Raw genomic sequence first — 13,659 nt, 5'->3', positions numbered from 1 at the left:
TCCTGCCCTCTGGGCAGGGGGCTGGACTCGATCTCCCGAGGTCCCTTCCAGCCCTAATGTCTATGAAATCTATGAAATCTAAGATTCTGCCAATACAGAACTGGTCCTGAAACTTCAGCTGCTGTTTATATATGTTCTTCCTCGAGATACTGCTTTCTGGTTACTTCTCTATTATTTGGTGTCCCTATCATTCCTATAATTAATCCCTTTCATAAATTTCATCCATTACCGTATTTTGTCCCATTATTCTAAGCATATTTTACAGCAAGTCTCTAATCAACACAGGAAGAAAAACTGTTTAAAATGTACTTAACCAATTACTTTCCTATTTGCACTACCTTCCAGCAAAGACTATTAATGGTGCTGAAAACTGAACCTGGACTGATAGGTTAGGGCAGTGTTTTTGAAAAAGACAAATACTGAAATAAAGTTATAATATTTTACCTTTCAAGATTGGCATGTGTTCTTTGTCTCCCATTTACTTGTGCTTTTTCATCCTCTTTCTTTGGTGGAATTATTGTCGGATCCAGACCAAATAAATCTTGAAGCTGTCCATAAAGCTCAGAGCGGTTGTAGACATGAAATTCAAAATCATTCACCATGATGTATAGTCTTGTTTCTGACTTTGGATCTGAAGTGCAGCAGAAAATACAGATTATTCTACAATTCTATTCAATTATGGTGACCACCTTCTCAAAAAGCAAAAGCTGGACACCAAGCCTCCATGGCCTGCTTTGCCCTCCTATACCGGGTCCTGCCATGGAAGCCCCAGTAGGAAAGCAGCATGACAAGAAGCCCTGAGCCTGCAGTGGGCAGCCCACCCCCAACCCCGCACACAAACCTGGGGGGGGTGGGGAGGCCTCCTCCCCAGGAGTGCACACAACAGCAAGGAGCCAGCGCCCCCCTTCATGGACAAGCCACCCGTGGTTCCATCCCACTCTCAGACCAGGCCAGTTTCCCATGTTTTTCTCCTTAAAAGGAGAAAATCCATATTTTTCTGAAGCGAAAAAAACCCCCCAGATCCCTGAACATGATAACTGAGATGAGAGTTGCTATGGTTTGACTGGGTCAAGGGAAATCCAGAACAAATGCTGTCCTGGAGTCATTCCATCAAGGACTGGGACACGATGTTCACATTTTGGGACTGTCCCACCCAATTAAGGATGACTGGTCACCCTAATTCCAGTAGTTCCTCATTATCATTAAAACAGGTTATTCAAATGTCCACTCATTTTGGAGACCGAACTCTGTATTTCAAAGACTGGTTTTTAAGAACAAATCCTAAAGAATGAAAAATAAGAGAAAGATCCAGAGAACAAGTATTTTTGCATTAGGTTGCCAAATATGCAAAAACAATTGTGTTTCTAGCAAACTACAACAGTAGAGATTTCCAAGAGCAGGGATAGGCAATTCTTTTGGCTGGAGGGCCATTTAGTGGGTTTTGGTGAGCTGTAGAGCACTGCAATAGCAGCCCTGCTCTTTTACAGGTGCATGACCCCTGGTCAGCATCTTGGGACTAGAAGCCCCTCCCCTTAGGCCCAAGAAGTACTCGGGGGGGGGGGGGGGGCAGGGAAGAGGGTTGCCATTTTGGAAATAAAAAATCCAAATCATATACCAGAAGTCAAACATCTGATATAATGTATTTTAAAGTTATTTAAGAAAAATTATTATCCTAATTTGTGTGTGCAGCTCCTGGGACTCCACCAGGAAGCAGGAAGCTCCTTAACACTTCTGACAGAGTCCCAGGAGCTGCAAATGGTGACAGGGAGCTGGGCCAGGCCATTGGCTCCATTACACAGGGCTTCCTCCCAGTTGTGCACAAATCCCAGGAGCTGCTCCGAGCCCTGCATAAGAGACACAGGCTGGCCTGACTCCACTCTTTGTCGCCACATACAGTTCCCAGAATTAGCTGGAGCCATGCGTCGCCAGGTGGCAGCACCCACCTGAGCCACGAGCACCCCAAGGACCTGCCCTCGCTACTGCTGCTGCCATGGGGTCAGGGGATCTCCACACACGCCCACTCTCCCTCACCCCATACACTCACACCCTGCCCACCCAAGCTCCATGCTCCTACCACCCTGCTGTGGTTGATTTAAATCCTAAAATACTTAAATGATGACATAATATGCCAATTTTCAAGATTTGGGATTCATGTTAAAATAAGAACGCAGTGTATTAAAATAGTGATGCTTATAGCACATCATAGAATCAAATCTGAACTGGCAATAAAGTGAACTAAATAGTATAGCATTAATTCAAATTGCTATTGCAAGTGATTACTTCATTAGCACAAGATATTTAGAGCCTTACTCAAACTTTTGATTTAGATGTGGTTCAGTAGTAACCTAAAGTTATCACCATTTGGCAGCTTACAGAAAATATATTTGTGATCTCACTTCAATTCACCAGTATACACAAGATCAGTCAACATCCTGACAGCACCCACTTTAGCTGCCTACACAAAGATGCCAAGAACCGAACAAGTAGACAGACTGACTAACTTCACACTTAATATTTTCAGTTGTATATCTGAGGTTTGTAAACTTGCAGTTAAACTTTCTATCCTGCTACAATGAAAGAGTATTTCGGCCTCAACTTCTTTAAAATGATCACGCACTGGTTATTTTTGTATTAGAATCATATGAATTCTTCTTCAAAAGGAACTAAATCCTAAAAGAAGTGGAAAGGATAATAAGTAGACATGGGGAAAATCAAGATGAATGGTCATTCGAAAATCCCACACCATTTCAGTGAACAGCACACGTTTACAAAAAAAAAAAAAAAAAAGCGGTAGTGTTAACCTTTTTTAATCCCTCTAATGATTGGGAAGTCTACCTTAGCCTTCCATCCTAGAGTTTTCACCACTGCTACCACAGAAGGAACACAAAAGAAAAAGCTACTGGCATTTTACTCCGAAGACAGATTACAGGGCTGCTTTAGACTACACACTGGTAAAAATGGCAGCGGCTGACAGCGGGTTATCTACAAGATAAATCAGCACTGATACTACTGATGGAGCTATGTGGCTCTAGCAGAAGCTTTTCAGAACATAAAATGTAGCCTAAACAAGGCTTTGTAGAGCAAACCCACTCTTACTAAAAAGGTTTTACAAATTCATTTTGGCCAACCAACATAATAAAAAAATCTGTTCCTCCTCTGTTTAGTCATGCTAGCTTAAGGTTTGGAAAGCAAGCTGTCCAGAGGCCTGGATCTTTGTCATTTAAAAAAAGAAATAAAAGGACAGCTCTTCAGTATTCAGAAAAGAAAACGATTGGAGGAAACCACTGATGCTGAAAATTAGAGCAACACATGGAAAATTTAACTAATAAGTTTAAATGACACCTTATCTTTAAGATTACACACACAAACATACACTAATGGATGAGGAAAAATGCAAAATCTGAAGATAGATTAAACTAAATTGCCTGGAACATTGCAATGTGAAGATTTAAAACTCTTTCTAGATAATATTTTATGGCTATGTTGAACCTTTTATCTGAAAAAGTATACCACCACTGTCACATGAAGAAGCAAGAACAGACACATTGAACAGGAGCATTTAAGTGACTTGGTCAAAGAGTCACATTGCATGTCATTGGGAAAATGATGAAACACACATTAACCTTTTTATCTGAACTCTTCCAGTTCAGTTCAGTCAGCTGGAGACCGATACATTCAATTCATGCACTACATTGATCAGGCATGAAAAACAGCTAATGGAAAACCTTGTTGACAGATCTGATGCTGGGATTCTACCCAATTTTATCCGTATCTCAAATTAATTCTTAAGTATGAATGAACAAGTTTACTTGAACTGGCATGGGGCATGCTGAACCAACTTAACTTTCAAAATTGCAGTTTACCATATTTACTTGAATCCAAGGCACAGATTCTTCCTGCGTAGTTTTAGACTGGCATACTGGCCCAGGGCACAGGGTAGCTAAGTTCCAAGTGGCGGGGGGCAGGTATAGAAAGGGGGTGGACGTCTGGCCTCTTGTCCCCATTGCTGCTTTCCCTGTCCAGGCAGGGAGGCAGGGGGACTACAAACTTAAGGTGACCCAAAATATTAAATTATACACATGGAAAATTATAAGTGTATTAATTAGATTTTATACCTGGAAAATTATTATTATGGCGTGGTCTAAAATTCAAAGTAGTCTTAGGTTGGGTAAATATGGTAACAATTACTAAGACATTAAAAATTATAACTACTGCCATTAATGCTGCTAATTTGTACCAATTTGCCAAAACAAACAAACAAAAAAACTACATACACTTGACACTCGCTTGACAAAAGGAGTTGTATCTGTACAAATGAATACTCTGATCACAAACCAAAGCAAGAACTGCATACATTTCTCAGCCACTTGCTAACTGTTGAGTGGCATATATATATGAAAATTTCATTGTGTCAGTATAACTCCCGGGATGCACAACTCCACAGAGATGCTTAAATTGTCAGTTTCAAGAGACTGAATTGAACTGTCTTCTGCTCCTCGTAGGTTGTCATGTAGATATGAATTCAGGCTTAGTAGACAGCTTGTGAGAAACTTGCACAGTAATTATGCATTTGTGGATAACCAGAAGAGTCCTTTTTCCACCGGCTTCATACAATACGAGCATATTAAACAATTAAGTGTGCATGTTCCTGTACCCAGAGATGACCCGAGCAGGGTGTGGGGCGCAGGGCAAATCAGCCTGTGCGGAGCCCTGCCCCTGGACACAAGGAAGCCAGTGGTGGATTCAGCGGGCGGCAGCTGGGTGCCAAGCAGCCAGATGTGAAGCCGGCAATAGCGTGGAATTGCCATGTTGCTCCACCTGGCTCTGCAGGGCCCCACAAAAGTGTGGGGCCTGGGGAGGTCAGCTCGATTCAGCCCCCCCGGGACAGTCCTGCCTCTACCACATTTCCATTTGCTGTAAAACCTGCTTCTTTCAGCATCTCACTCTATATCTTCACTCATATTACACTAAGCTATACACTGTAAGCTTCTTCTAGAAGGGACAATATCTTTGCGTCTTCCATCAAGTGTGCTTTAGATACTATAAAATAATTTATAGAATTACAATGAGCACTAAATTCACACCAATACACAACAGACATTTTTGTACATACAAAACTGCAGAACGATACCCCATGAAGTAGACTTCACTACCAAGGAACAACAAAAAAGTTTGAAATTCTTTGATCTCATACAAAACATTTAGTGCCATATCATGACTGATCTTTTTGGTGACAGCATGACCAAATTGTTTAGTTACATGAAGTATGCAAACAATTTTCCCCATAATGACTTAGATGAGTTCCTATATTTTTTTTTTTTTTTTTAGAGTGCCTCTAAAATACCATCAGCATTTCTAACTAAAATTATGTACGTAGGAAGATAAAGCAATTTAAGTATCTGTTATTTAAGTTTTGTTCCCTAAACACCATGTTCACCTACATGCTTATCTGCAAATAAAACATCTACCTTATATCCTTTACACAAGTTACCAATGCTCACCATAATCCTACAGTTAGCTTTAAAAATTTAACTCAATTTTCTCAATATCCATATGATCTTTAAATTATTGGGTTGACTGTAAATTTCTCATTTGTAAATGTAAAATAAAAAAAATAAGCTGCATACATTGCTAGTGAGTTGATGGCATTAGATGAATTAATTATACATAAAATGGGAGTATACAGTAGTTCACCTGAAGCATCTTTACATTAGCAACACATTATCCAGAAATACATTTAAGTAGTACATTTCCTTTAGCCAGACAGCAATTTCATTAAACGAATGAAATGTGTTAGAATTAGGTGTGTGCGAAGTGGACCTATTCAATTCGGATTTGGCCAGATTTGGGGGATAGCGATTCAATTAGCTGATTTGGACCACTGTCCAGATTCAATTCGCCCAAATCCAAATCTGAAGAGTCAATTCCAATTTGGGGGGAAAAAAAAATTAAAAAAAAATAAAAAAAATAAAAATCAGTGATTCGGCCATAACACAGCTTTATATGTTTTTTCTACAAACCTTGAGGTACCAGGCGCAGCTTGGGAATGCTGAGATGGTAGGGAGGATGGAGCATCTCACAAGAGCACGGGGGGTACTTCCAGTCCAGTTCTGGATCCACCACCAAGTGCCCGGAAGACCCCCTCAAGCCCCTGCACCTTGGCGATCGGCTGCGGGGGGACCCCGGGTGTCCCCCAGACTCAGGAGGCACCAGTCACCAAGCCAAGGGGTAAGGGGGGATCCCCTGCGTGCTCCACAGCGGACCCGGAAGTGGACCAGAAGTGTTCTGGTCCACTTCCAGGTCTGCCACCAAGTGTGCTGGGGACCCCCCCACGTTCCCGTGGGACGCTTCACCTGCCCCACCACCTCAGCATTCACAAACCACCTGGTACCTTGAGGTATGTAAAAAAAATTTTAAAAAAAAAAAAAAAAAACTTATAAAGCTGTGTATATGTCCAAATCATCAAATCTCTCCAAATCAAATCAGAGGCTTCTGATTCATTTCAGAGAGATCAATGGGTCTCCTGATTCGATTTGGATTCAGAAATTCAACCGCCAAATCAGGCCAAATCTCCTCAAAATCAAATCAATGACCGAAGCTTCACACAACCCTAGTTATAATGCTCCTATTAAAAAAGCTGTATTAAAAAAATAAAAATTAAAAATTAAAAAAATAAAAAAAGTCTGTAAAATATTTCGTGTGAATGTAGGGGGGAAAAAGCTTTGTCCTCATTTCCATTCATCAACATTTTTCCTGCCCCCAACATATTTTTACTCAAGGCAAGGAAATAAAGAAGTAAAACATATTCAAATATTTTATTACTGAATAGGAAAAAGCAACACATCATATCCTATTTTCTTGCCTGCAGCTAAACTTAATATGACAATTTAACTAACCCAGCCAAAAATGTTGGCAATACTTATCTTCCTCAAGGTTTAAAATCACTAAGCATATTCTTTGATAATACATATTTACTAGGGGTGCACCAATAAAGATTCTCTTGTTAATACCAATAGCGATTATTCACCAGGCATATTGGCCAGTACTGATCAGATAACTGATTTATAGGAATGTAGCCAGGGAGCATCGAGAGCAGTGCCCTGAAGGCAACTCTGTGGATGGGAAAGGGCTTGGCAGGGAGGAGATCGAGGCCTCCACAGCAAGGGAGTAAGTGGGGCTCTAGCAGGGCAAGGCAAGGAATGGGACCTCGGGACCAGGATGGAGCCACAGGTGGCTCATCCAGGAGACGAGCATCCCAGCACTTGAACCAAAAGCTCATCAAATGAACTTTAGTTCAAACACCATCGCCACCATTTTTAAGTGCTGGGATGCTTTTAACCAGAGTGGAACTCAGCAGGGGGAGGATAGAGGAAGGATGCCCACTGTGGTCTCAGGGCTCTTTGCCCTGCTGCCTTTGTCCCAAGAGCCACATACTGGCCACACTGTGCCTCCTGCCCAGCCAGCAGCTAGAAGCACAGCTTGCCACCGCCACTGCCACCAGATAGGCAGGAGGCACATAGCCAGCACACAGCTCCCAGGACAAAGGCAGCAGGCTGAAGAGACCCCAAATGCACGGCCCGCCTGTGCCCTTGCCACACTCAGCTCCGCTCCAGTTAAAACCATCCCAGTGCTTAAAAATGGTGGGGCAGTGCTGGAACTAAAGCTCATTCAATTAACTTTGGTTCAAGTGCCCCCACTGCCATTTTTAAGTACCGGGACACCGATTGCCTGGACGAGATGCCTGCAGCTCCACCCTGCTCCCCCAAGGTCTCATTCACTGCCCTGCCCCAGCCCCTAACCCTGCCCCTGCCCCATTCCCTCCCTCCCTCACGGTGGGGGCCTTGATTTGCCCCCCAACCCACATTCCTTCCCCTCCACAAACTTACCTGTAGAGCTCTGCTCTCCACACTGCCCAGCTGCACTCCCGGCCATGTGCATGCTGCAGCTGCACACATGCACAGTGTCTAGGGGCCCCAGCCGGAAGGCACATTATAGTTATCAGTACATTATCAACTACACCAGCCAAAAAAAGCTGATAGCCGATAATGTTAATTTGCCTTTTATAGCTGCCAATTTGATATGGCATCGATATATTGATTTGCCTCTAATAATTATTAAAATATTCCTATCATGTCTATCCAGGTGATGTAATAGGCCCTCAAGGCTTGGCAGGTTATCAATAACTCTAATAAATAAGTACATTAATACTGTTTAATCTCAAACAGCTGTTATCTTCTGTAACTGAAAAAGTCAAGTAACCCAAAAGGGGCTTATTTATTTTCTTTCTAATTTATTCTGGAGTCAAGATGCAATGAAGTGCTTTAGATCTGAGAGGTGAACTGTGACTAGACCTCCTTCACATGTCATCATCTTTAAAAGGATTAAGAGTTTTTATTCAATGTCTTCATCAACGATCTGAAAGATAGCATAGAGTGCACCCTCAACAAGTCTGCAGATGACACCAAGCTCGGGGGAGCTGTAGATACTGAAAGGTAGTGCTAGGATTCAAAGCAACTTAAACGAATTGGAGGATTAGGCCAAAAGGACTCTCATGAGGTTCAACAAGGACAAGTGCAAAGTCCTGCACTTAGGACAGAGCAATCCCATGCACTGGTACAGGCTGGGGGCTGACTGGCTGGGCAGCAGCTCTGCAGAAAACAACCTGGGGGTTACAATGAACAATAAGCTGAATATAAGCCAGCAGTGTACACTTGTTGCACTGGTGGGAGTGTTGCCAGCAGGTCAAGGGCAATGATTATTCCCATCTATTCAGCACTGGTGAGGCCACATCTGGAGTGCTGTGTTCAGTTTTGGGCCCCCCACTACAGAAAGGATGTGGACAAATTGGAAAAAGTCCAGCACAGGGCAAAAAAAGCGGTGAGGGGGCTGAGGGACGTGACTTCTGAGGAAAGGCTGAGGGAACTGGGCTTATTTAGTCTAGAGAAAAGACGACAGAGGGGATTTAATAGCAACCTTCAACTTCTTGAAGGGGGATTCAAAAGAGGATGGAACTAAACTGTTCTCGGTGGTAGCAGATGACAGAACAAAGAGCAACAGTCCCAAGTTGCAGCAATGAAAGTATAGGTTAGATATTAGGAAAAAAATTTTCACTAGGAGGGTAGTAAAACACTGGAACAGGTTACCCAGAGAGGTGATGGAATCTCCATTCTTGGAGGTTTTTAAGACCCAGCTAGACAAAGCTTTGGTTGGGACAAATTAGTTGAGGATGATCTTGCTTTGAGCAGGGAGTTGGACTAGATGACCTTCCGAGTTCCCTTCCAACCCTAATTTTCTATGATTCTAAGAGCTCCATCTGTCTCTGGTAACATGAAGCAATTCAAATTATGAAGCACATTTTACTCCCAACGATAGTCAGGAGGTATGGGGAAATGATTTTTTTTTCAGAAGTGCTCCCCCAAACGAAAGGCAAAAGTACCCCTCATTTTCCCAATGCCAGTGTATAGTTTCTTAATTGGAAAAGTGGTAATTACATTTAGACACATAAGCAAATGATGTCGTGTGTTTTCCAGAAGAGTTGGATTCCATAACAGAAGATGGAGGAATGCATTTCAGTTTCTCAAGGGTAACAATCAAGTCCAACCCAGGCACCAGCCCATCTATCCCATCTATACTGGACTAGATCAGAGGACTGGGGTGAATAAAAATATAAGAACTACTCCCATCAAAATGAACTCAGGGTAATTATCATAGCACCAAAGGCAGCAATAGAACACACCTGGCTTCTTCTCAAATTCCTTTCACATTGATTTGACCTGCCTAGTATACCACATACTGACCCGATAACAAGTGGATTGTACTTGGTAGGTCAAACAAAAAAAAGAGTTTAAAAAACACAAACTTGAATAGGAGTCTACTATAAACATCACACAATGATGAATTTCTACAGCTGTACCCTTCAAAATCAAAGCAAGCAATGAAGATTAACACTTTCTGTGCTCTACCACAAAAGCAACAAGACATAGAAAATGCAAAGTATCCTGAACATTTAAGCTAGGAACAGAAATTACACAAACTGGTACAAGTGATCAGAAACAAGTGCAAATCTGTAATACAACAGAAGTTCAGTGTACATAAACTGCTTTCAAAATGGCTGAAACTAGTTTAAGGTAAACCTGGATGGATGTAGTATCACACTTCACTGGGTTAGGTTAACTCAGTTTATTGAACCTCTGTGCCAGATCCCTTGCAGATTCAAGTTAACTCACAGTCCTCCAACATCCCAGGAGGCTTTGCACCTCCCCCATAAACCCACCCCTTACAGGGTGGGCAGGCTAGCCTTCATCTAAACTGTCTACTCCAGCTAAGCAAGAAGGCACGCCCTAGCAACCCCTGGCTTCAGGTCTGGCCCCAGGCCTGGCCCACTTGAGACATGTGGATACATTTCCAGAATCAAAAGTGGATGTCTGTTCATTCACATGCTTATCAGTTCAATCTATGCAGCTTCAACTAACCTGCGAAGATTGAATCAATTTAGCCTCAGGCTTCTTAACTGTCTCTACTTTGCCTTGATAGACTACATCAAGAATTGGAAGCCTGTTGCCAGTGCAAGCCAGAGCTTCTGAGCTGTGTGCTTTTGTTCTCCTAGCAGTTGGTCAGCAAGAGCAGTAAGCCAGATAGGCTTATCCCTGGAATGACTTGCAGTTAACTTGAATGACCGGCAGTTATCACAAAGATACACAATGGACTTGTACACCTGTAAGGATCCAGGGACAATAAAAAAAAAGGTTCTTTCCAAGGAGAACTATGATGCCTGTTTACAGCCAAAAGGAAGAGTGCCACTACTTCTCTTCTCTAAATATTTAGTAACCTCAAGTGCAGGGGGGTTGGTTGGTTTGTCTGGATTTTTGTTTTATTAGGTTGTTTGCTTTCAAATTTTTGCAGTGATATTCTTCACTGAATCTCTTAAAGTAGCTGGGATTACTATGCTCCTGTACTACCAAGGCTTTAGGCATATAACTGATATTAAAACAGAATCTCCCATATTATTTCAGGATTTTACAAGACCATCAGGGTGTCCTGCATTTTAGCTGCAAAGCTGAAGAGTCAATTCAGAGACTGACTTTTACTGGTTATATTTAAAATCTTTAAAATCACAGAGACTATTCTGTCCAGGGAATATACTTTATATATTCTTTTTTTTTTTTTTTTTTTTTTTTTTTTTTTTAAATAAACACAGAATTTAAAAAAGTGAATTGCCAGAGCCATTTATTTTTAGAGGGCACAGACCCAATATGGGCATTTTATTTCAGGAGCACTTGAATGCTATTTAGCTTTCATTTTACTATAGATTTGAAAGAAAGCTATGAAGGAGTGATATCTGTCTCCATCAGGTTTATCAGTCACTCTGGACAAAAGCCTATCACCAGAGTAATTCCACAAGAACAAAAGCCTAAAAAGGTTTCAAGCCTTGCACTACTGGCCTTTTGTAATTTACTGAGGAAGAGACATTTCAGTTATAACAACGCCTGTTAAGCATATTCCATCCAATAGTACTAACTGGCTACAAACTGTTCAAGAATGTTTTTAAGGCAAAAAAGGAAGTAACTGCTAAGTTAGCCACAAATATAGAGACAGGACAGTTGTTTTTTCCCTAAAAAAAAAACAAAAAAAACCAACACACATCTTTTTTGTTTTTTAGTATTTTAAAATATTTCCTTTAGAATATTTTATTACAACCAGAAGCTTCTTTAAAAGAAATGAAATAGAGCTACCATTCATAACTGCTTCTTGCACTGTTTGGTGCAATGAGGTAAAGGGGTGCCTACCTGCACAGTGAAGCAGAGTCAGGGAGGAGAAATACTTGTCCTGCAGCATGAGGCATGTAGACTTGTGGGGGGGAGGAGGGGGGGGGAAGTCTGTGGCCCCCAGCTGCTTTGAAGCTGGATAACCATGGTCTAAAGTCTTATAACACCCAGCTAAACATGCAACTGTACTACACACTATTCTAGTTATACAAGCCACTAAAGAAATAGGATTAAAATATTTGATCAGGGCAATTCTAAACCAAGGAAATCTGAACCATTATGTGCAAAATCTGGAGCTAATTAAAAAACAAACAACAACAACAAATTTCTACATAACCAAGTTACAAGCATATGATCCTTTAAGAAATTTTATATGACCTGGTTTCCATTTAACTATGTAGAAAAAGTGTTTACATTTTGAAGAACATTAATAATATTCTTTGTTATTTTACAAGACTTCTCATTAAGAAGTTAAAATTGAAGAGAGAGAATTTGTCAGGCATGCAAAGTACTAGCTAGATGATCACCCAAACAGGCTGAGTACAGTCAATCAAAAAGCCTGAGGCCGAATCGATTCAATCAGGTTAGTTTAAGCCGCATAGATTGAACTGATAAGCAAGTAAACAGACATTCACTTCTGATTCTGGTAATGCAGCCACATGCCTGCAGTAGTCCAGGCCAGAAGCAGGGGGGCACTAGAACACATCTCTCTCCTATGCTGGAGCAGACACGTTGAATCTTGAAGGGATCTAGGACAGAAGTTCAATAAACCAATTTTACCTAGATCAGTTGTCTGATACTACATCCATCCAGGTTTATCTTAAAACAGTTTTGTTATTTTGAAAGTGGTTTATGTGCACTGAACTTCTGTTGTGTTACAGATTTGAACCCGTTTTGAATAATTTATACTGGTTTATGTGCAATTTCTGTCCCTACTGCTAAGGTCCCTTCTTTATCCACAGAACAGGAATTGCAAAAACCACAGCAGATTATTCTCCCTGAGATCACTTAATTTGCCACCCCTTGGCTAAAAAACACTTTACGGGACAAGTAAGTAAATTAGTTTAACCCAGCTCCCCAGCATCTGTATAGATCAGGTGCTTTAGCTGGGCTTTTTGGTGCTTTTGTCTAAAGTTGATTCTATCAGTTATCAAAGTGCCAAAACACCCTGCTTAAGCACTTGATCTATAAAGAAGTTGGGCGAGTTGGGTCAAATTAACATGATGTCTCTTCTGGGCACGTGCTGCGTTCAGAACGAGGGCACACGGAACTGAAAGTAAAGTGCCGAGAGGTTTTTTTTTGTTTTTGTTTTTTTTAACATGTGTAAGCAGCCATAACAGAGATTACATGCGACTGCCAACTCAGTTCTCTACATTTTCCCCTGTTCTGCAATTCGTAGACAGTTTTTCTGTTTTCTGCCACATGGACAGACTTCCATCATCAAAGAAACCTAGACCATTTCAGAAGCTGAGAGGCAGAAGTTGGCCTACAACCAAAACGAGGCACTAATGGTACAAATATTTAGGAACACAATTCAGTATTTTTTTGCATCATTTCACAATGTTTCCAGTGAATTTACTTAAATTTTCTTTGCTTCCTCACCCTTAATAGTGGACAAAGGAAAAAGAAAAAAAGGCCATGTATCAATTTCCCAAATCCTCAATTTCCGTCTTCCGGTAGCACATGCAATCCAAGATACGGGGTTATAACAGTAAGAGATGGTCTTATTAAAGGGTAAGCAACACAGTACCACTTTAAAAATTAAGAAAAGGAAATTAAAGTTTCCAAACACATTTCCATATTCTCTAAACAAGTACTGAGCTTGATTACCAACCTTGATCCAAAACAAACAAACAAAAAACCAAAGCGATTTAAAAAAAGAAAAAAAAAAAAA

At 41.1% G+C, this 13,659-nt stretch overlaps 1 protein-coding gene across 1 annotated transcript in view; it reads right to left on the bottom strand.

Annotated features, from left to right (window-relative positions):
* KIAA1109 (KIAA1109 ortholog) overlaps positions 1-13,659 on the bottom strand; it is a 242,219-nt gene that overhangs the window by 194,049 nt on the left and 34,511 nt on the right. Inside the window, exon 5 of the mRNA XM_019533955.1 lies at positions 445-660. Within this exon, the coding sequence (XP_019389500.1) occupies positions 445-660 (216 nt within the window). The remainder of the gene's footprint in view (positions 1-444; positions 661-13,659) is intronic.

The sequence above is a fragment of the Crocodylus porosus genome, unplaced genomic scaffold (assembly GCF_001723895.1).
Source record: "Crocodylus porosus isolate Cpor-Errol unplaced genomic scaffold, CroPor_comp1, whole genome shotgun sequence".
Lineage (NCBI taxonomy): Eukaryota > Metazoa > Chordata > Crocodylia > Crocodylidae > Crocodylus > Crocodylus porosus.
The sequence above is the reverse complement of the archived record's forward strand: the minus strand, read 5'-3'. Positions and strand labels throughout refer to the sequence as shown.